Source organism: Zeugodacus cucurbitae, chromosome 5 (assembly GCF_028554725.1).
Source record: "Zeugodacus cucurbitae isolate PBARC_wt_2022May chromosome 5, idZeuCucr1.2, whole genome shotgun sequence".
In the NCBI taxonomy this organism is placed as follows: Eukaryota; Metazoa; Arthropoda; class Insecta; order Diptera; family Tephritidae; genus Zeugodacus; species Zeugodacus cucurbitae.
In genome coordinates, this window is record NC_071670.1 from 65,164,707 (window position 1) to 65,189,968 (window position 25,262).

General features: G+C 35.8%; 1 protein-coding gene across 1 annotated transcript in view; it reads right to left on the bottom strand.

Annotated features, from left to right (window-relative positions):
- LOC105213816 (small G protein signaling modulator 2) overlaps nt 1–25,262 on the bottom strand; it is a 32,114-nt gene that overhangs the window by 2,605 nt on the left and 4,247 nt on the right. Inside the window, exons 2-8 of the mRNA XM_029041398.2 lie at nt 2,000–2,399; nt 1,514–1,733; nt 1,234–1,461; nt 653–1,157; nt 456–592; nt 235–394; nt 14–173 (exon numbers count right to left, since the gene is read on the bottom strand). Coding sequence (XP_028897231.2) covers nt 14–173; nt 235–394; nt 456–592; nt 653–1,157; nt 1,234–1,461; nt 1,514–1,733; nt 2,000–2,399 — 1,810 coding nt within the window. The remainder of the gene's footprint in view (nt 1–13; nt 174–234; nt 395–455; nt 593–652; nt 1,158–1,233; nt 1,462–1,513; nt 1,734–1,999; nt 2,400–25,262) is intronic.

A 25,262-nucleotide genomic window follows, 5' to 3' on the forward strand; every position in this document is an offset into this window, starting at 1 on the left:
TTAGAAAACTAACCTATAATGACCAAGCAGATACGGCCATACCTCCTTACGCAGCTCGGAGCATACACCACCAAAATAGACGAGCCGATAGACATCCACTTCATTTGCCACAACACCATTGACGTTTAAAGCTTCCCAGCGCTCTTTCGTTAGGCCATCCTCGTCGGCTTTTACTAATCGAAGAAGTAAGGTTACTGTTTGAAAGAAAAATATTCGAAATTATTTGGAACTTACATTCCGGTGTTATACGTCCATGTACCAGTCCTGAGAGATGAGTTCGTACTGTTGATAAATGTCTGCAGTAGGCCAACCAACCGTAAAATGCTCTCGATATTATTTGTCTTCTCATTGTTGAGCAAACCATCTCGATACTTGTGTTTTGTTTGGTCTGAACCTGTTGTAAATGAAGATATTTGACTAAGAGTCGAATTTATTAGTTTATAAATTGTGCTCACCAATGGAGACTCCAGCGGATGCTGATCCATAGAGAGACTCTTGCTCGAACAATCACTCGATCCAGTTGTGGAGCAGCTGCTTAGTTGTGCACGACGTGGAGTACTACGTACAAAATCCAGTATGGAGTGAGCGGCAGCTGAAAGTAATGAAAAATATTTGAGTAATATTCTAATAACCAGACCGCAGACTTTCTTACCAAATTCCTCATGTTTACTTTTGCTCACAATGCGAAAGACATAATCAATTGGTGTCTCATCAAACGATTCCATGACAGAGGGTAAAATACGCCTGCGTACACTCTTCGGCCATGGAAATATCTTACCAATGCCACGTTGTGACCAAAGTGGTGGATCCAATTGGCCATGCGGCAGCAGGCCTGTCTCCAAGCAACTTAGGAACTGTTGCATGTGTCCACCTTCGGGAAAATGTATCGGTGGACGTTGTACACCATCCTGCCCGACCAATATTATAATGCCACCACTATCTTCACCACGATTCTGATGGCAATGCACATAGACAATCTCATCGACATTTATATTGAGCGCATAGGCCCAGTATGATTCCTTATCCTGTTCCTCATTCTCATCCTCTTCCTCCTCATTGTAACCGTTCATGAGTTGATTTGGCGTCCATTTAATGATTAGGGTCTGCACATGCTGATGTAGGCTCAAGTAACCGGGCATTTTCTCATTTACGTCTTTCTGCGAGTTTTTGTAGAGTTATAAGATGAGTTTATTAAGTTTTAAGATCTCAAATAAAAAATAAGTTTTTATTTACCGGCACTACATGCACATTATTCTTGCCATATAATAGTGTAGCTCTGGAGTTTTGATGCAAAGACTCAACGTAGTCTTTGGCCACTGTAGTCGCAGCTATTGACTTGAAGCCAGCGCCGGTGGTGCATTCGTCTGTGCTGGTATTGAGACTACGTTTGAAATTCAATATTGGTGCTCTTGAGCAAGTTGAGGAAGAACGACGTCCCGAACTGATGCGATGCCGTTTGACCTGCGGGGGATTACCAATAATATTTGGAATCATTCTCATTGTATTTGCTTACCAATTCATCAGCATGCGGATCCGTCCAATAGTGATCGGCAGTTTTGACTCGTGTAAACTCCAATGCGCAGGGTCCCACCAAAAGCGAGCTCAATATGGAACCATAATCTGAGTCTGCTACAAGTGAGTCGCGATCATAATAGGTACTGGCGTTAGCCACTAAGTATTCAATTATTTTGGCCAACTTCTTTTCGAATAGAGCCAAGCGGATCCATAGATATCTAGATAAGAACCGGATATATAAAATTAAAATAAATCAAGGTTATTCTCTAGAGATTGTCTTGTGTAGAAGGTTCGGGAACTCCAATAATAAAAACTTGTTATCATCATTAAAGTGATTCTGAGAGATTGTAATGAATATCAAAGATAGGCGACCTCGGCTATACTCATGTTTGAACTTATGCACTAGAGAAGTCTATAATGCAGTTTCTCCAAATGTCCTTCATATTTTTGTCTTAGAATCTAACATTCTATAATCCATACTCACTTCATTGAAGCCATCGTCATATTGGAACCACTCAAACTCATCGCCGTGACCGATGTGCTGCTGCCCTTCTTCAACATCGGCGGACGATTAACACTATCACTGCTAGACGATGAACGCTTACTGGGGTCCGCTGATTCGATTTCCAACACTTTCTTGCTAATACATTCGGCATCTTCACAGGACTTGGCGATTTTATGTAGTAATGCCGTGGTGGAAGAGGTCTTAAATAAGCCCAAAGCACGTCGCCGCAAGCCCTGACTCAAGCAAGCCTCGACTGCGGCACATAACTGTGTTACGGAACTGCTCTCTTCATGTATGTATTTCTTCGTGACTGCCTCTTCCATCAGCTGTTTGACCTCCTTTTTAACCGCGGCAACCAAACGCTCCTTCAACTCGACTTCTGTAGGAAAGAGAAATTACAGAAAAATGTCGTTAGGAGTGCCACGTTTGCGTGTAATTTATTAGAAACGCCTAAACGTGTTCTTAAAAATCATAATTACTCCTGAAGCATCAGATTACAGTAAGTATCCATCCCTCTAGTGGAGATTTCATACTCTCCTCATTAAATTATAAAAGCAACGAAATTGTGGTTTACGAACTAGTCTTAGTCACAAATTCATTAGAATTCCATCACTTCGGAATGAGCATAACTTTCTACTTTTCATTATATGTTTATACGCCATTAAACCGTTACCACCCGAAGTTTGTAAGCATGTGTGCATCATATGTTCCGGCTAAGTGCAGACTCGCGATAATTGAGTATGCGCTCGTATAATTTTTATGATTGAAATCACATAAAATTTCACCATTACAGACATCAGCTCACTTAGCGACAGCAGGGGTACAAACAGCGCCCAGTCCGGGCGGAAGTCTGTCGGTCCAACTTATGGTTGGTCGGTCGCTCACCAGCAGTGGATCAAAGGAAACTCGTCGCGTTAATAAGGAAGCCTACAATGTTAGCGCCGGGTGAATGACAAGTAGAAAAGTAATTTAACAACAACAGCAATAATACAGTGATAAGTAAAAAAGCATATTGACTGCATGGCGCGACAGTACACAGCAAGCGTTAAGTGCTAAACACAGTCATTAAGCAGTACACACCCATGGCACTCAGACAACGGAGCAACAAGTGGCTAACCAAAACGTGCATTGACCGTTAATTGCTGCCGCATTACTCATAAAATAGCCATGCTAAGGAAATTTATGTGGATACGTACGTATAGTGAATGCCACACAATGGTACAGCCAAATTAATGGATAAAAATATTCTTACACACTTTCCTTCCGGCCATTTCGCTTAATTCGATTATTTACGAAGCGAACTATAAAAGGTCGCTCAAGAAAATATTTATAGAGGTTATCTTTATATCTCAAAGAAGAAAATTCTGCTGTGAAACTATTTCAGAACTCATAAACTAGAAGTACCCATACAGATGGCCGCAAGATTTTTACCCAAATAATTTAATTAAGGAATACTGCCGAATTCGCAGTCTTTGACACGATATAAATACCACTCAGTCCCGGTTTCGTATTATCCGACTGCTGTGGAAAGGTTTCTCTCAAATCAACAATTAATGACATTGTAATATAGGGTATACTTGTTTTAAAATTTCAGTTGAGAGAAATGCTACCGTCGTCCTCATATAAATCCAATTCATTCGAGGTTTAATATTATCTAACTTCTGTGAAAATGGTTGTCTCATCCCGACATCGATTTTATTCTAAAGACTATTGAATTGGTTGAATTGGTCCGGTTTTGAGTTCCCGGTTTCGTAATGTACGACTCCTGTGGAAACGGTTCCTTTATCCCAACATCGAACTAATTCTTAATATGACTCAGCGCGGATCCATATTATCTGACTTCTGGAGTATGGGTTCTCTTATTCCAACATCGATCTAATTTTAAAGTCTATTATATTGATTCTAAACTACCAGTTTTGAGGAATGCTGTCTATGGCCATATAAAAATCCGGATCCCCGGTTTCGTACTCCGCAACTTCCGCACAAACTGTTCCCTCATGTATCTAAAGTTGGATGTATTGGCTATCAAATTTCAGTTGAGCCATGCAGACGCGAAGATTGAGATGGGCTCTCTCATTCCAATTTACCGAAGACATCCTCTTAATTCAACAATAAATAGTAAGATTTTACGATATATCTTTAAAGTCAGATAATGGAACCGCATAATGTTTCTGAAGATATTAATAAAATGGCTACGTACTCTATCATCATTAACATTAGAAGTCTATCAAATATTCTTAAACTTTGTTGAACATGATCCAAAAAAATGTCTGCAACATCTCATAAACTATTTCGAGACAAACTGATCTAGGTAAAGTATATGGTACTCGCTACTAATTTATACATTAACGCTTGCTTATCTCCCAAACCAAATATTAAACCTGGGCATGTGTCCCGAAAAAGTGCAAGTTTCAGCAATAAAAATCTCTAACTTTTATTAAACGAACAGTACGTGCATACCGTCAACCGACAGTTCCCTACAGACCAGCATATCTCATCGCTGCCGGTGTCTACTTGTGGGAGATCCCACTGTAAACAACAAACAAACAGCCAATCAAACAAAAACAAACATTTAGTCACTCAATCACATCAAGTAAGTTGGACAACGACCCTGTGCACAAAACACATTTGCAACGGCAGTGATTCTATCCAAGCCTCTCCAACGTACCTACTCGTCAACCCTCATTTGCGCCGGGGTACTTATCACGCGGCTGGCGTTCAGAGACCCACGTCTGTCACCAACTTTACTTACTTGTTCTCCTCGTCGACGCCAACACAAATGTGGCACAATGTCCTTCGTCGGCATTTTGTTGATGCGACATTGACGATTATGAGGTGAATCCGCCAGTCAATCGAATCGAGGACAATGGCGGACGGCGGCGCCAACACACTGGGGTACTGGGTGGCTTATGTAAATAGTAACTACGTGAACTGCGCTTAATGCCTGTTGCAGTGCTAACACAACATAAAAACATGTGGCCACAGGCGACAATTTGTTGTGGAACCAGCTTTAAAGAAATATGCAAAGTAGAGGAAACATCAAGCAATGAGCGTGTAGTTATTGTAATACTATTACTATTTACTATTACTTAGCACACGGTGTACAGGTGTTCGATTTGCATAAATGTTTTATAATTCTATTTTTAATTTGTATATCTTTAGAAGATATGCAAAATTAAAAGAAATGAGGGCTGTGTTCTATATTTAATTTCATATAATTAGACTGATCTTAACTTGATCTCTTGAGCACTTTATATATACATTTATATCATCCTCAATTTACTGACTCTGAACTTTGATTGTGGAAGAAGAGCGTAGGTTTGGTCCCCCAGAAGGAAATACCCCTAATCTATGAAATACAGTCCGTTGTGAAGCCTAAGATAATCTGAAAAATAATTTAGGTCTTCCTAACTACTTCTATAGCTAACTGTACCCCGATTAACAATCTATAAGTTCTCAAATATTTGCGAATTCAATTGAGTCGATTAAATTTGGTTATAAATATTAGACTATTCGCTGAGGTATGCGCTTAGAGTTCTGCGGAGCGAAGTACTGAGCTGGTCAAATTTTTGCCTGAAAAAGAGCAGTTCTTTACTACAGAAGACAGTCTCTACCTCATATAAAAAAAGTATCAGTTTTAGCTTCAGATCAGGGTAAACAATGAAAAATTAATGTAATTCAACTAAATTGATCGTAATCTAAGTAATGTCCCAGTAAATTGACTAAAGTTCTATTAAATCCTTTGGAATGTAGCTATAGATTTAAGAATCTATTTCCACAGTTTTGTGGAGGTGAATTTAGTTCACGGATATCCAGAGATCATCTGCTTAGTTAATATAATCCCGGAAAGTATTCAAGAATCCTCGAATGTGCCCATATTATTATCAAGGAACTACAAGATAATGCCTTTATAGGAGAATGACATGTCAAAATTGGGTCATAATTATTTAAAAAACTTTAAAAATTAGTCTTAAACACGAGTTTAATTTACCTCTTGGTGGCTACGGTTAAACACTACTTACAAAAATTGAGTTTGACAAGCGAAAATTCACCTTATGAAGTTAAAAGGCTATTTCGCAATAATATTTGGGAAAATCTGGCACTCCATAAATCTAAAAAAAAGTGTGAAACCAAAATCAGAGCTTTTCGAATACGACAAATAAAATATGAAAAACCTTCTCAACCTTTAACTCGAGTTTTTGCTGCAAAATTAACTTATATCCAAAAACTTTCCATATGTCAAACCTTTTCCATAGATCATCATTCATTTTATTAATTGAATTTCCATATTTATTAATTAATAATTTAATAATTAATTAATTTTAATACATTTTTGTCAGCAAATTAAATATTAAATATCCGCATAATTTACACAATTAGCCGCTGCATGACAACAATTTCCATTAATTTCCAACTTGCAAATTGTAAATGAAATGCTAATTGTACATATGTTTATTTGTGAATGAACAACTCACCGCTCACCTTTTGACATTTGTGCATTTTACATGCAACAGTGCTAGTCAAACAAATTAGCAACTCTAGCACCATGGAGGCGTTGATTACCACGCAGTAATTGAATATTGCAGCACTCTGCGAGTGTGACGTTGCTGTTTATGCGAGTAGTTGCAATTGCAATTCTAATAATTGCATTATACAATTACATTTGTCTGTTTCTATTTTAAAATATTTCAACCTTCGAGTTGACGTGGTATGCTGTTACTATTTTTAGTACAAATAATATTTTTGTTTATATGTGAATGTATTTTATAAAAACATTGTTTTATGATTTTAAACAGAAATCCCTGAGATGGTCGGATGTGAAATAATACATATTCATGGAGACTTAGTTGGACCAAGGTTGTTCAATGTGTTCCACGATCACAATTTCCAAACCTCTATCATTCTCAAATCTCTATGTATGTATATAAGTATGTCGGACCAAATTTAATGCCGAATCAGGAATATTTTGACTAGATAATTGAGTTATATGTTCATATTCCCACGAGAGATATGTGGAAATGGCGAAGCCGATGGAGAAGAGGCGCAAGAACTTTTCCACGAATGGATCTAAGTCCAGAGGTATGGTTAGTGGAGGATTTTTCTGTAAAGAGCTCGCCATCAATGACAATTTTAGGCCACCAGATCTCTACAGTGTGTTTCAAGCAGAAGTAGCTACTATCAAGGCAGCAGCAGGCACATTGCTCTGAAGTTCAACATGCTTCAGCGCTGTATGCATTCAATCTGATAACAGATCACCAACACTGGCATGGAGCTCGCAGTCTGCGCTCAAAACTGGTCAAGAGGTGCTTGACCTCACATAAGGTCTCTTCAGACAAAATTTCATCAGAGAACGAACTGGTGTGATCCATTGTCCTCCTACAGTATGGATCAATGGATCTCGACCGAGCTCGGCGAGCGGTAATTAAGGCCCAGTACATGCGTTACTTTGAGATCCTTTTGTCCCAGAGAGGATCATACGAGACTCACTAAACCACTTGCTCTCAGCAATGTTGAACTCGCCGCAATGACAAGAGTCCTTACTGGATACTTTCCAGTGGGTTTACATACCGTGAGTCAAAACATCTTTCAGGATGCAAGTTGCCCATGTTTGATGGATAAATACTAGATTGATAGTTCTAGAGACTTTCTCCTTCGCTGCCCAGCTTTTGTTAGACTTCGACTGAAAAATTTCGGCATTAGTTTCGTTGAATCAAGTGAATTGTTCCCTTTTCGATATTAATCGCCTTAGCTAATTTTTAAAAAGCTAAAAGCGCTTTATCGGCGCTTGAAGATCTGTGGTATCCATATATAGACATCACAAAGGACTGGCGACTGAAGCTTTCTAAGTGAGATCCAATTGATCAGTCCATTAACCTAACCTACAGTACCTAAAATTCTCACCCAAGCATATACTTTTAGTCACTCCATATTAGTTTAATATTAATATATTTACACTAAGATAGAAAGCAAAGCCTTTTACTACCTCAAAAAAGTTTAATATATACCACTTATATATATAACAGCAAGCAAAGACTTCAATTTCCGGAACTTAACAAGTTCAAAACTTAACTTCAAATTTAATTTAAATATTTCGCTGTAAATATTTCTCCTCACAAAGCTCATGCAAACCTCTCCATTCCAAAGATTAATTTATTTAATTTTCTTTTAAAGCTTGCTTGCTGCTTTCAACGGTCTAATAACCGTACAAATTCTTGCCCAAACTGATTTTAATAAAAGCCACCTTTTATGTAGCAATTGAAAGCTAAAAATAAGATCAAAGCAAAACATAAACACAAAAAAGAGTTTTCCACGAAGAGAGTTGAGCAGTCGGCGGGGTAAAGGGCGCACGCGGCCGGCCAAAGTGCGCTGCCAAAGCAAGCTGACTAAAAATAATTCGATTATTTTAGATATGCTCCTGATTATCGGACTGCTTTAGCTGACACATGGACAACATGCTTCGAAGGTAGAAACACAATTGGGTCGCAGCAAATTTAAAAGTGCAAACCGAACTTTATCGTAATATAATTTCCTTGAATTTTGCAACTTTGCAGAAACACTTTTCTGATTTGTCTCACTTCTGCAGTATCAGTTTCATAATTTCCTTTATCGCTGCTGCTGCTGCTGCTGCTACCGCTGCCACATTGTTCAAAATCTATTCTAAACTCGGTTGCAGTCACTTTCCGAACTAATCTAATCTCGTCACTATCAATGTTTCGCACTTTTCTTCTTTGCTTTTGTTTTTGCTCGCTTTTACCTGTGGCTATTTGCGAAGTAAAAGGATACTTTAGACAGTAGTATGTAGTTGAAAGGGCGTAGGTTGTATTCACCACTGTATTTCCGCAAGTTGCATGGAAGTGCCGGAAAATCAATGCCGTTACATTTTTTTAGTTGACACGCCACCAACAGCACACTCTTAAACAAATATACATGGATAAAGCACTCTGCCACTGAAAGCCATTAAAAGGAGAAAAGTGAAAAATGGAAATGCGAATGCGAGTGATAAAAAACACAGCTGAAAAGTCACCAAGTCTTGCATTTACTTCCATACACGTTTGCTTTATCTCTCGTTTTACCGTTTCACTTTACGCTACGATTTACCTTTCGATTTGTTTCGCTTGATGGTTGCTTGATTAGTGGTAATGTGGGTGCGAGTGTCAATGTGGTCACGTATATAGCTGCGTATGTGAGTCTGCTTTTTTGTATGTATACACAACTATAAATATTTGTTAGGCAAATTCACACTTTTTTATTGTTGAAGCTTTATAAGCTATAATATGATTTTTAATATATTTAGTAGTCTCAAGAATTGCGATTTTACTATTTTTATTTAACTTTAAAAAGCATTTTTTTTCTTGAGAACTATATGTTGCGTAACGGTACGAGATAGATCCTTATTTAAAGCTTCTGAGCTTTCTTAAGCGATTTGAGATCATTATTTTTTGTTCCAGGTCAAGATTCATCAAGCATTTTTTGTCTAAATAGCAGGCCAGGTAGTTCTTCATTATTTTTGTTCCAGGTCAAGATCCATCAAGCATTTTTTGTCTAAATAGCAGGCCAGGTAGTTCTTCTATTATCTAAACTTTGTTTCAAATCAGATTTCAATATACTAAAAATAGCTGTCATAATTTTGATGTGGTAGATAATTTCTTCTACCTTGGAACCAGCATCAACAATGTCAACCTCGAAATCAAACGCAGAATCACTCTTGTCAACAGATACTTTGGACTGAGTAGGCAATTAAAAAATAAAGTCCTCTCTTGATGAACAAAAACCAAACTCTACCAGTTCCTCATCATTCCCGTCCTGTTTTATGGCGCAGAAGCGTAGACGATGTCAACCTCCGTAAACGATCGAACAAAGAGCTGTACGAGTTATATGTTGACACAGACATGGTTCAGCGGGTAAAATGTCAGCTTTACCGTAAGAAAAACCAGGTGGAGAAGGGCCTAGCTACATAAATTTGTCATTGATGTTTCTTATCTTAGAAGAAGAGCGGAATTAAAGATTAATTTCGAAACAGATTTTAAACTGATATTTGGAGATTTACCACTGAAAACATCAATTAATAAATCTGTAATTTTCTTTTTTTTAGTAGTCGCTTAAAATTCAATTGATTACAACGATTCTTTATGAATGAAATTGGGTATACGCACTGTTGTCCAGTAATAACTAGAGCTTTCAAATATTAAAAACCACTTATAGCATAACATATTTTATTTATTTTTAAAATTCACTGAAATCATGCTTTAATATTAGGTCTACAACTTTGCTTTCGTTTTCCAATAGATGTCTCTAGGGCCAAGCACTGGTCGAATAAATCGTTTTATATCGATATTGGACATTTGTGTCAATATTAACCCAACAAAATATTTGTAGAGATCTGTTTGCATCCCAAACTTATTCTCAACTGAAAATGTCACTTTTTGAGCCGAATTCTCGACATTTCCGGGAAATGTGCGGCTGAAGCTATGCGAATGCTTTCGGATACGTACGGTGAGGCTGTCCTAAGTGAAAGAACATGTCGTGAATGGTTTCAACGTTTTAAGAATGGTGATTATGAAGCCAAGATCATGCTCTGCATTTGGTGGGACCAGCTGGGAGTGATATATTATGAGCTGCTGAAGCCAAGTGAAACCATCACAGGAGATCGATACCGAATGCAATTGATGCGTTTGAGCCGAGCTCTAAAAGAAAAACGGCCCTGAAATGGGAGATCTTACCCCATCCGCCGTATTCTCCAGACGTTGCTCCATCTGACTATCACTTGCTCCGATCGATGGCACACGGTCTAGCTAACGAGCACTTCAGTTCTTATGAAGAAGTCAAAAATTGAATTGATACTTAGATCGACTCGAAAGATGACGAGTTCTTTCATCACGGAACACGCATGCTGCCAGAAAGATGGTCAAAAGTAGTAGCTAGTGACGGCCAATATTTTGAATAACATTTTTGTAACCGTTTTTATACAATAAAGCCTTAAATTTACAAAAAACAAAACGGCGGCAAAGTTGTAGACCTAATATATTATCCTAGAAAGAGTGGCAGTTAAGAATTAAAAAACTGTGACTGATAAAAAATCAAAATTTGAAACAAAAACATAGTAATATAATTTTGTTGTTTTCTTTCCCGGACACGAAGTGAGCCGAGTGATAGTCACGTATATAACTTATTCTTTTATAATGGTCTTCATACCTGTTCATGAAAAATTACGTATACGCAGTGTAGTCCTTTGGTTATTAAAATATAAGTAGTTGAAAGTAACTCTCTTATATAATCAAATTATATCAATTTATTTAAAAAAAAAAAAATAAAAATATATATTTTAATTTACAAAACAAAACTAAGTATTCGTTCAATCCTTTCCTCATAAAAAGTTGACTCACTAAAAATGCAACTCAGTTTCAGTAATGTTGAGCACTTTTTATTTATTTTTAGTAATGAAATACCATTAACAATTCTCGTAACTACGTTGTTGATATAAGAGTATCAATTGCATGCATTAAATTTATAAGGAATTTATTACATAATTCGAATGATACGCACAATTATTAACTTTCAGAAGAAAAATAACAATTAAATGCCGAAATTCATTTTAAAGCAAATATTACCCTCAAGAAATCAAAACAAAGGCAAATTCAGATTTTTTCTTAAATTCAGCGAAAATATTGCACATGCAGTGAACGGCTTACAGAAATAAAAATGCCATTGAACTCTTTCTCTCATCTATCTCTCTCTTGAATACTTATAATAACATACATTTTTTGGGGCTTATGCACCGCTTGAAATTCACATTAAAAGCTTGCGATAAAAACAAATTAAGTGTGCAAGAGATAAAAATGCAAAGGTATTTATGCATACACCGAGTCTTCGTACCTCGTTTTGTGCCTTCATTTTATGGTTATTCAAAAATTAATGCCTCCATGGGCTTATGTTTGCTGCACGCACGTGATGTGGCATTGAACTCGGGCATTTCGGGTGCAAACAAACCGGTAAATGTGCGCCAGCGACGCGACGCATGCGGCGGAGAACTTAGCGGTCATTTGTCTGTTATGCAGATTTGAGCCGACATGCAAATTTCAAGGCAAATTAAAATAGAAGAAAATAAAATAGAATGTGCTGGTTAAGGTTTATGAGGTGTGTTCAAAAAATAACGGGAATTTTTTGTTATCTTTATTTTTTCACTGCTCAAACGCGATTTTTTAACAATTGAACACTATGAGAGAATGAGAGAAAAAAATGGGAGAAAAAATAATATTGAAAAAAAAAATATATATATATATATATATTTCTTTATTTATTGCATCTGCTCTTTGGAGCCTAACAATAAGTTATAAAATCTTAATTCTAATTAAAACTAGACAAGCTCAACCAATTGATTGAGTTGTTTTGGTGAAACGTTGCTCCTCAGTGTGCTGGCATATCTCTTCTTTTTAGACGTGATTGATTACAAGAATGTAATAAAGCATTAGCCAATGGGTTTGGGTGATCTCGGAGTTTGGATAAATATTTATTTCTGCTGTTCTCTACTTCTTTCTTTACCATGAGAATACCAAGATCTTTATGGATATTTTACGCATTTACCATGGTGAGCACGTGATTGTTCTAAGCATTTTTGATTGGAATCTCTGAATTATATCGATATTGGTTGCACAGGTCGTACCCCACAGTTGAATGCCGTACATCCAAATCGGCTTTATGACCGCGTTATATAACAGAACTTTGTTGTCTAGGCTAAGTTTTAAATTTTTATTTAAAAGCCAGGTTATTTTGCTCGATATGTGTTTTCTCCACGTGAGCCTTCTATCTAAGTGAATACCAAGATATGTTACTTCAGTCGCTTGGGGCACTAAAATATTGTTCATTTTAACTGCCGGGCACGTCTTTGGTCTTAGAGAAAATGTAACATGCTTGCACTTCTGTTCATTTACATTTATACGCCAGTTTGCGAGCCATTCTTCGACAAAAATCAAATGCCCTCCTAATACTTTTGATGCTATAATTGGGCATTTGTTTCGGCTCACTAAAGCTGTGTCATCCGCAAAAGTTGATGTCAAAATATTACTTGCTGTTGGAAGGTCTGCTGTATATATTATGTATAGAGTATAGAGTTGGACCTAAAACACTGCCCTGCGGTACACCAGCTCTTATTGGTCGTTCTTCAGATATGAAGTCTCCTACTTTGACAGTAAACTTTCTATTTTTTAAATAAGACTCCAAGGTTTTATGCATTTCGAGTGATAAGCTTTTTTTAATTTTATATAAAAGCCCATCATGCCACACTTTATCGAACGCCTGAGCCACATCTAGAAATATAGCAGAACAGTACTCTACCGAAATTTGAAAAATAAAATAATTCCCGTTATTTTTTGAACACACCATTCAAGGTAAGTAATGTGCAATTGTTGCTCGAGAAAAATTGTTTAAAATGCAAAAGTGCGCCGCAAATTATGCAAAATGCCAAACACAGCGTAAAATCACAACAATTTATGCACGAAAAACTTTTGCCGCATAATTTTTGCCGTTTCTAAATACTAAAATATTTATTAAATAATTGATTTTTGTCTGTGCGCATAAACCGTATAATGCTTTCAAACGCAACGCAGCTTGATTTAATTAACTCTTTTTGACAGAACCTAAATGCCATAGTGGCGCTAACTCTTCATAATTGATGTTATTTGAAATATGCCAGTTGCATGCAGGTGAACTCTTAGTGGGAAAAATTCATTTTCCAACACGTACACATACACACTCCCTGAATATTTACAATATAGAAATTTTGTTTTTGTTTGAAATTGAAAGCAAATATTATGTGGCCAACTGAAATTGCTTGAATGCGCGCACATTTCAATTTCAGCACACCAGTGTTAATGAGTTACCGGCCAAAGTAAATTAAGCCCAGCACTTCCAAGCCAATAAACAAACAGCATTGTACATTTCTACGTGCGCGTGTGTGTGGGTGTGTTTAACTCTGTTGTTGTATCAATACGAAATTATTTATTTGTAATTTTCACAGTATTGTTTTATTGCTTGCACTGCATGTTGGTAAACAACGCAGCGCGCAAACATTATTTACACCAAAATAAATATTTACACATATACATAACGGTAATAAAATTGAAAATAAATTAATAAGCGCTTTTATAGCTGTTACGCGTGGCAGATACATTCCATCCACCCACAATAATGCACCAGCGTTGCTCATAAGTACAAACACAACAATTCACTCAAAAATCACTTCGCATAAATAGCCATTTTGCTGAGCTGAGCACACGCAAGTGTTCAATAAACACCATTATATATGTATATATGTGTGTGTGTATGTGTGTGTGCCTGTGTGGGTGTGTGAAGTTCGAAATATTGCAAATGTGCTTGTGCCTGCTAATGTGTCCCCGTTACTTTGTTGTGTAATTTAGTGATTGCTGATATTAGCGCTGTGATTTTAGCATTTAACTAGCTTATGGTAATGGCGTATAATTGCAACAACAAACAATTTTGTTTTTTTTCTCTTCATATAACAGAAAATTATTGTAGATAATTATAAATGGGATAAAGTTATATATTTCTAGCAGCATACAGTCTTCCTCCTTTAGTTGTGTTTCAAAAAATCAATACTTTTTTTCGACCTCCTAACTGTATATAACCCCTTAAATTACGATTAAATATTACGAATAAATAGAGAGGTAAAATGTAAAATTAGAAATTCTCTCAAAATTTTGTTGATATGATAATGTACGCTCTTTTTAAGGTTCTTGAATTGTATGTTGGAAACCCTAATATTAGGTATATGGGAGTTAGATGAAGTTATGACCCGATTTAAGTAATTTTTGGCACGGAGACATATTATTAAAAGAAAGATATTCCCTCTGAGTTTCTTCGGAATATCTATATTTTCGGTAAAAACAGAATTAGAAGCTTTGAGGTCCTCATGCTCGATACATGGGGCCTTGAAAATTTTAGAAGAGTGAGCCATACTATAAATGTAGGAAGTTCTGTTCCGATATCTTCACTAATGCTTACTTTATATATTGTAAAGTAAATGGTTCAGATCGACTTCAAAGTCCTGTAAAGTATATGGGAAGTAGGCGTGATTGTGAACTGATTTATATATTTTCAGAACGTATTTTTGGGATGCAAGGGAAATATTACAAACCGAATTTCATTGAAATTGGTCGAGTAGTTTCGGGTATATGGTTTTTGACCCATAAGTGGGCGGAACCACGCCCATTTAAAATTGTGTAACCCTCTGTGTCTTCTTTATAATGAAAATTAAGGCTTCTGTTGGTTTTCCTTTCTGAATTAAAGCATTTTTAACCTTTGTATGGAAGGTGGTCATGATTATAATCCGATTTTCTTTTTTTTTTGGACTATATAAGGAAACGCCTGAAAAAAACGACTCCCAAAAGTGTCGTTGATATAGCGTTATTAGTTTACGAGATATGTACAAAAGACTTAGTAGGGGGCGGCGCCACGCCCACTTTCCCAAAAAAATTACATCCAAATATGCCCCTTCCTAGAACAATCGTTTGAACCAAATGTTACTTTCATAGCTTAATTTATGGCTTAGTTATAGCTCTTTATGTGTTTTCGGTTATCGACATTTTGTGTCCGTCGCAGTGGTCCGATTACGCACATTTTCGAACTTAACCTTTTTATGGTGCCAAATAACACGTGTTCCAAGTTTCATTAAGAAATGTCAATTTTTACTCAAATTACAGCTTGCACGGACGGACGGACAGACATCCGGATTTGAACTTTACTTGTCACCCTGATCACTTTGGTATATATAACCTTATATATTTAACTCGTTTAGTTTTATGACCTACAAACAACCGTTATGTGGACAAAACTATAATACTCTCTTTAGCAACTTTGTTGCGAGAGTATAAAAATATTTGCATTGGATTGTCCAAACCCATGAAAATTTAAATGTTACAATTCCCGTTAGTTGTTGAACACAGCAGGAATATAATGGTATATGTATATATTCAACATATTTTCATTAATTTCTTAATTTTTAGCATGAGGTAGATTCTAACTTTTTTAAGGTAAACATTTTAACAATTGTGCAAAAAAAAATCATTTAACCAGTTATCATTTAAACAGGTAATACTGTAACATTTGGAAGTTCCAGACGTCAATATATGTATGTATATGGAGCTGTCAGATAGTTAGAAAAAGCGATAAATTTATACAAATTGATGCATAAATCGATAGACGCATATGTATTAACTGTAGCATTAGCATAGGGGCAGATAAATTTTTATAATTGCTGTGGAACTGATTATGGAAAATTTTGTGAATTCGAAATAAATTTTAAACAACTAATTTACAAACAATAATGTTGCAAAAATAGTTTCTATATTTACTAAAAATTGAAAAAGAATTCAAAAATAAAATATTAACACTTTTCAAATAAAAGCAATTAAATATTTTATAAAATAACAAATATTTTAATTTTTAATTGATGAAACAATTAATTGATGAAATCGCACACCCAGTAAAATCACCATTTCTCAAAACTTTTTTAGATTTAAAAAAAATATTTACTCCCAGTTATTACAAAAAGTGCGCTACTAGTACTCAATTTCCACTGAGATTAAGCAATTATTTGGGAAAATTCCGTACTTGTTGTATAATATTCAGCTATGTACTGTACATCGAATTGCTTAATATTCACTTTCATGGTATTTACTTTCTGCTCCTTAGCAAATCAGCGCTATTCAATCTTATGCCCAATCAATGCACGCTTCATTAACTATTCAATAATAAGTGCGCTGTGCTCTATTACCCAAATATTCGGTGCGTAAACAAGTAAGAAAATATGTTTACTTGTTTATTTAAGATAAATAGTACCTAGTCACGCGTTCATCTGTGCGCTTGTGTATGACGTTCTCGACCTATTTTTTGATAGAAGAACCAGCTGGAGTGTTGTAAGTTGCTCTATTTAACTAAAGGAGTCGAATGTTTATCCTTGATATAGTTGATCTCGTTAAAAAAGGCATTATGACAGAAAAAAATTCTCAAATATTGTTGTTGGGGGATGCTAGGAGTTTACAAACCTTGGTCTGTTCAAAATCCGAATCCGATTCGATTGCTTAGACCCGACAGCCATGTAAGCTTTCCTAAAACACTTAATGAGCTTACCTTGAGACTGAAAGAATGGACCTCATAAATTTTTTAAGGATATAAAAACATACTTTATATAGGCTTTCCGAGGCCTATTAAATTATTTTCGGATCTCAGGGAGATCAAGAGTTCTTTGGGATAGAAAAAAGTATGACTCGTTTGAACATGAGCTCTTCTGTGATTAATAAGCCGAGGTTTCAATGATAAAAATGACTGTAAATATCGAGTTTAGTCTTTCTTATAGAAGCTTTACCGAACCTCGAGGCCTTTCTAAGTGTTGATCTCATCTAGAACTTAGTCTGGGTATAGTAACAACCATTTGGGAGTTACTAATACCATGGCAACTTATGTTTTAGCAGATATGAAGACTACATAAAAAGGAATTCTTCGACATTACATTGAAGGCCACTACAAAGGCGTTACTCTTGCGACTTCACAAAACTATCACACACAAATGTTAATTGGGGCATCGGTAACGACGAGGCGACGATTACAAGCTGAGGTCATCTATCCGGATCTCTATCATATCAAATGATCTCTCTTCGAGTACGGCTCTCTCTGTCCGACTCGAATTATCAAATGATCTCTCTTCGAGTACGGCTCTCTCTGTCCGACTCGAATTATCAAATGATATCTCTTCGAATCCGGCTCGAAGGACCAATTGTTTAAAACAAGCTGATTTCAAATACCTCTTACCGCGGGTCGGGGAAAATATTGAAACACCAAGCTTGAGTGAGAACTATTTCAGTCTAGTCTATTAACGTTGTCTTCTGAGTGGAGTCCCCTATTAATTTCATTTTGATATTAAGCAGCTTATGAACGATTAATATACACGCTAGTAGCTTTTGAAGCTTCACTAACGGCACATTTACTTCTTAAAATTATTCCAGTTCTCATAGGAAATCGATACACAAGCTAAGTCTAAATCTAATCTAAGTTAAGTGCACTACTAATAAGCAACTGTCGTTCAAGCAAACCAACCTAATGAACTTCAGAGGTTATATTATATACTGCCAATACGTCCACGGCAAAACTTTATTATTATTTAATAAACAACCTTCATCAACACCAATTCACACACACAGAGCACTTCGCTAACGAGACTTGTTTCAATGCCTTCAAACTAATTTCTATGAATGCAACCAATTATAAATCTCATAATCCATAATAATTGTAAAGCACACAAAACTTACTGGAGTAGCAAAATTGTAGTATGTAAGCCAGCAGCAGCAGCACGGCACAGTCCGGCTTATAGGGCCAGAGCAGCTGGGCTGTTGATTATAAGCTCGTTATAAACGAAATGTGCAGACAAACAGAAAACCATTTCGAAACTTTCTTAAATGTATGCATTAAATGTCATTGCTGTTGCCGTTGAGTCTGTTAGCTGCAGCCACACCGCCTCACGCATCCGCACAGCCATTTAACTGGTTGCCATAAAAGTTTGAACTTTAACCTTAAACTTGCCGCACAAGCGAACGAATGTCAGCCAGCCAAAGAGCCAGCCAGTCACCGAGCAGTGCAAGCAAGCGAACCAACGAACACACACACACCCTCACACAAAAACCTATTTATTTGAACATTCATACATTTAGTGGCCCAACAAATGAGTTGCAGCTGTGCTTTTGCGGGCGAAACTGGCGAGAACTGGCGAACTGGAGAAATGGCATTGATGCAGTGTTGGCAGTGATTAAGCGAAGCTGCCAAGCAAATAGTGACTGCCACTCCTCCACGGGCATTAAGCAGTACATACGAGAAACATATAAAAACAAATAACAGTAAATAAATTCAAGCAAATATGCTTTGGAGTAAATGAGTGCGTGGCTGTGTGGGCGAGCCAAAAAGTTGCATACACACAGGCGCACAAACACACATACATATGTATATATTTTTTTTCCAAAAGACCCAACGTATGGGTAAAAATGACATTGCAGAATGAGAAAAATGTGTGAAGAATGCTATTTGAAACAAAAAAGGAAAACGCAATTTTGCGTCATCATGTGCATGTGCTCTTATAAGTGTATATGTGTATGTGTATGTGTGTCATACACTATATAATATATGTGCTTACGTGCGTACAGGTAAGTGACGTGACATGAATAAAACATAATTTCTCACACCTACACTACAATAAAGAATTTTTCCTCGCATACACCTGCATGCATTTGCACTTATTCAGGTGTTTCTATACAACAGTATATGTATATGTTTTATGTGTGTATGTGTCAGCAAATTAATATGCCCGGCATGCTGATAATATTGACTTGTCTATGCAAACTGTTTAAAGTTGTTTAAAATACTGTCCGTTTTTAAATAATTTTTCAAGTTTCCTCCATAATTTATTTTGTAACGGACATCTTCTTCCATTAGTATATATTGAGTATAGCACTGCTTTCGAAACAATAAAAAATTTATATTTTTAACAAGTAAGGAAGAGCTAACTTCGGGTGTAACCGAACATTTTATACTCTCGCAATTTATTTATTTAATTTTATTAAATATAACACACAATTTGACTCACATATTCGGCATATACATATATGGTATAAAATCCATTAAAAGTTTCAAACTCCTAACATTAGATATATGGGAACTAGAGGAAGTTATGACCAGATTTAACTCATTACACGGATACATATAATTTCTTCCGAATTTCTTCAAAATATCTGAGAGACTTGCCTATATTTTCGGTAAAAAACTTATTCGAAGCTTAGAGGTCCTCATTTTTGATATATGGGGCCTTGAACACTTATGGTCCGATTTTGGCGATTTTTAGAAGGGCGATGCTACACTATAAATGTGGTATTTGTGCAAAGTTCTGTTCCGATATCTTCACTAGTGCTTACTTTATATAGACAATTCAGATCGTCTTCAAAGTTCTGGTGTATAGGAAGTAGGCGTGGTTGTGAACCGATTTGGCCTATTTTTACAACATATCATTGGGAAGTAAGTAAAATGTTACAAACCACATTTCATTGAAATTGCTCGAGTAGTTTCGGGTATATGGTTTTTGTCTCATAAGTGGGCGGAACCACCCCCATTTAAAATTTTGTATACCATTTTGAGTTCAGCTCTTCTGTACCTTCTTTATAATGAAATTTATGGTTTCTGTTGGTTTTCCTTGCAGAATTAAAGCATTTTTAGTAGTTTTCAACGTAACTTTTATATGGGAGGTGGGCATGGTTATAATCCGATTTCCTCCATTTTTGGACTATATAAGGAAATGTCTGAAAAAAACGACTCCTGAGAGTCTCGTTGATATAGCTTTAGTAATGGGGTCACGCCCACTTTCCCAAAAAAAATTCATCCAAATATGTCCTTTCCTAAAACAAGCCTTTGTACCAAATTTCACTTTCATAGCGGATTATCGCTCTTTATGTGTTTTCTGTTATCGCCATTGTGTGCACATGGCATTTGTCCGATTCCGCTCATCTTCGAACTTAACCTTCTTATGGTACCAAGTTAAGATATTAGATTTATGATATCTCAATTTTTACTCAAGTTACAGCTTGCACGGACGGACAGACAAACATGCGGATTAGAACTTTACTCGTCGCCCTAATCACTTTGGTATATATAACCTTATATCTAACTCGTTTAGTTTTAAGACTTACAAAGAACCGTTATGTGGACAAAACTATTATATTCTCTTTAACAACTTTGTTGCGAAAGTATAAAAATATATTATAGCTTGTTCAACGTGAGGTTTGAGGTATCCCTTGATATTGATGCTATATATTATACACTAGCCGGCCCATTAACTTATGAAACAAAGTCCAGTTCCGACACAGACTCCAGTCTGGTTGTCTGAAAGTTGTTTTCAAGCCTCAATTAAGAATGCTGAGTTTACATTTTCGGGGAGCACTATTTGAAGTATTTGACAGAATTGCGAAATTTTGTGCAAGAATTCGAGAAATATCGATCTCAAAATACTGTTGGCAACTGGTTTTGAGCAGTAGTCTGAGATTGACATTTGAGAATACTATAATAAGGTTTGAAAGTAATAGATAATATCCAACAAACGGGCGACTGGTACCTGAGTAGCCTGTCATACTCGCAGATAGCATCTTATAATGTATTTTTTGGTCAGGGATTATACTTAATCTATTATAGTTACGCAGTTGTGGTGTTAACCTACAAAGTCTAAAAGAAAGCTAAAATCGTGTTCCCTACTACGGTTTAAAATAAGAAGTACTATATGTTAAGGAGAATACCAGAAGCCAACTAACTACTGAAATAATACATGACATTTCAAGCCGTGATTATGAATATTACAGGGGTTCCAAGTTTTCAAGCTAATACTCTCGACCAGTCCTGCAGACATTGTAGTAGTTAATTACTAATTTTTACAACACACCTCTGTTCACCCGACTACTTCATCACAAGATCTGTTATGCTGGACATAGAGAGAGATAGTGTACAAAGCGGTAACTATTTGATAGACCAAAGCGGGGGAAATGGCAATGGCTTTCAAAAAGCTCTACTAAGTTCTCAAATAACTAATAATTAGTTATTAATTTTTTTTGAAATTCAGGATTGGTTCTAAACATTTCGACTCATAAATAACATATTTTTCGTTTTCCATATTATACTTCTTCATTCCTTACAATGCGCTGCTTATTTCTTCTGATGTGACCACAAATTATATTGAAATAAATATATTAAAAAATAGTCTTAAAAACTTTCAGCTATCAATTTTAAAGATTTCTTCGACACTTTATTCGCTTGTTCACTTAAAGTGCGAACACTCATTATGTGTGCAATATAAAGTAATATAAAGTTGATGAAGCTACTAAAATTTCAGTTTATTAAACAAACAGCAAACATTGACATATTTCTCAAAATTTTCCACAACTTTTCTAATATGTCAAAGTACTGCGCAACGAATACAAGCTCTAAAAGCATTTCTGTATTCCAGCGAAAAATTGTTAAACGCAAAAATGTTTAGCAGCAAAAGTATAAATAATTCCATTTTAAAGAATTTTTTAACGAGAATTTCACTTTGTATTTGACCTTTAGTCACCATCATCAACCAACACCAATATTGCTATGTCAATATGTAAATACATAAATAGAGGCATAAATATAGGGAGTGTCAACTTTCACGTTGCTAAGCGATTTAGTTGATTAGGACTCAAATCAGTAAAATTCTAAACACGCATCTCGTGGTACCGAAAGAGGTCACCAAAATTAGGATATTTAAGAGAGGGGACTTTATATTGAAATTAGTCATTTAGTTGAGTAAACTCATTTTGTATATCGACAAGATCCATTTTACACTCTCTGGCGCCGTTATTAGAAAAAAATTAGTATTTGAAAAAATTGTTTCGAGAACCTTGAAACATTCAAGTAATCTCTAGGTCATATTTTATCAAAAAGACTAAAAAAGGAAAAAAATTGAGATCGCTTGGTATTGGATCTTTATGCTTAGCAGAAAGTTTGTAAAAATATCTATTTTTTTAAGTAATTCCAAATTAGCATTTCGTCATAAAAGATGACACACCCTGTATACGTATACTCGTACACCGAAAACACCAAAAATTCTTATGGCAAAAGGTTGTGCAAAAGTTTGTAGAAATTTAACTGCTGACACATTCAACTCTTGCCTCGTTTTGGCATTTATTTAATCTAAGGTTCGGCATTCAAACAGTTTTACAGAATACAATTTTCACTTTACTTGCTTTCATACCCTGCGCCTTTACCCCTAGTGGCAACGAAGACATCACAGGTCACATGGGATGTTACGATACAGACACACACAAACAAACACACAAATATGTATGAATTTGCATGCGATTTTGCTGAGAGCATGTACCATATGGTAAATGTGCGATAACGCATAACCGCTAAGAAGTAAGGATTTAACTGTACATAGAAGTGTAAATATATGAATGGTACATAGTATACATGTGAGTTTGTGATGTACACTTGTATGTTTGTGAAAAAAATGTGGGAAAAATATACATACGTATAACAAAGATATCATATACATATAGAATATATATATAGATATGTATATGGATTTGTATAGCATAGTATAGTTACATACGTCCGATCACAATCATTATATTTATTTATGCAATCCTCTTTGTACCATGACAGTTTGCTTGGCCCATATGTTTAACAAGTTATGGTCGTAAGAGTAGTATTGTGCGCGAAATTAAGTATTTCTAGAGATAAGCGATGACAATGCGAACGCACGAAAGTGACGCCTTAGAAAAGCTAAATTTTTTTGGAATTTAAGAGAGTTAAGCAAATATTTGTGTGATATAATTCAAGCTAAAGAAATATTATTTAGTTCTATTATAATATACTCTCGCAACAAAGTTGCTAAAGAGAGTATAATGGTTTTATCCACATAACGGTTGTTTGTAAGTCCTAAAACTAAACGAGTTAGATATAGAGTTATATATACCAAAGTGATCAGGGTAACTAGTAAAGTTCAAATCCGGATCTATGTCTGTCCGTCCGTGCAAACTGTAACTTGAGTAAAAATTTAGATATCTTAATGAACATGTGTTGATTGGCACCAAGAGTTAGTTTTACAAGGTTCAGTTCGAAGATGAGCGGAATCAAACCATTGCCACGCCCACAACATGGCGATAACCGAAAACACACTAAGAGCTATAACTAAGCCATAATCCTCCATGAAAGTAAAATTTGGTACAAAGGATTGTTCTAGGAAGGGGCATATTTGGATGTACTTTTTTTGGGAAAGTGGGCGTGGCCCCGCCCCTACTAAATTTTTTGTACATATCTCGTAAACTAATAAAGCTATATCAACGAAACTCTCGTTGAGTCGTTTTTTTCAGTTAATTTCCTTATATATTCAAAAAATGGAGAAAATCGGACTATAACCACGCCCACCTCCCATACAAATGTTACGTTGAAAACTACTAAAAATGCTTCAATTCAGTAACGAAAACCAACAGAAACCTTAAATTTTATTATAAAGAAGGTACAGAAGAGCTGCACTCAAAATGGTATACAAAATTCTAAATGGGCGTGGTTCCGCCCACCGTAAAAACCATATCTCCGAAACTACTCGACCAATTTCAATGAAATTCGGTTTGTAACATTTTCATTGCATTCCAATGATATGTTGTGAAAATCGGTTCACAACCTCGCCTACTTCGTATATACTAGAACTTTGAAGGCGATCTTAATCGTTTACTTTACAATATATAAGTTAAGCGCTAGTGAAGATATCGGTGCAGAACTTTGCAAAAATACTACATTTATAGTGTGGCATCGCCCTTCTAATAATCGCCGAAATCAGACCATAAATTTTCAAGGCCCCATATATCGAATATGAGGACCTCAGTGCTTCTAATTATTTTTACCGAAAGTATAGGTAAGTCTCTCAGATATTTTGAAGAAATTCGGAGGGAATATCTTTATTTTAATAATATGTCTTCCTGCCTAAGATACGTGAAATCAGGCCATAATTTAACTTAAATGTTTATATTTACATTATAGCTCTATTAGCTGTCTGGGATTGTCATATCTTAATGACGAATCGAACAAACAGTAGACTGACCTAACCAAGGAAATATAGATTAGCAAGCAGTTATACTTTAATTTGGTTACATAAATCTACTCTCCTATTTTCAATTTTACAAGCAAAATATTGTATCATGAGAGCACAGCTCAAGTTAAGAAGTGAGGAAAAGAATAAACAACTAGTAAAATAGATATAGGAAGGATAGCGAGCTGTTATACTTCAATGATGTCTTCAAATACTATCATTATTTTAACGAGCAGATTTCAAGAATAGTCAAGAAAGAAGTGACGAAAAGAACAGGCAACTGACATAATCCATTATAGCTGAAGTATAGTTAGTTATACCATTTTAATGAAGTGTATACATTACTCTCTCATATTGAATTTAACTTTCCGATACAATATATTCCAATTATTTTCTACAACTCTTGAAATCAAATGCTTTCTGACTTTAAATCAACTCGACGCTTCTAGCATATGTCTAATAGCTTAATTGTGATAAACGAGTAATTAATTTGGCATAAAATAAAGGTGCACGTAATTTGTAGACACGTACTCTCAAGCTCCGGTGCTTCGACAGACATAAAGCGTACGTGCCCCAGATACACATACAGAC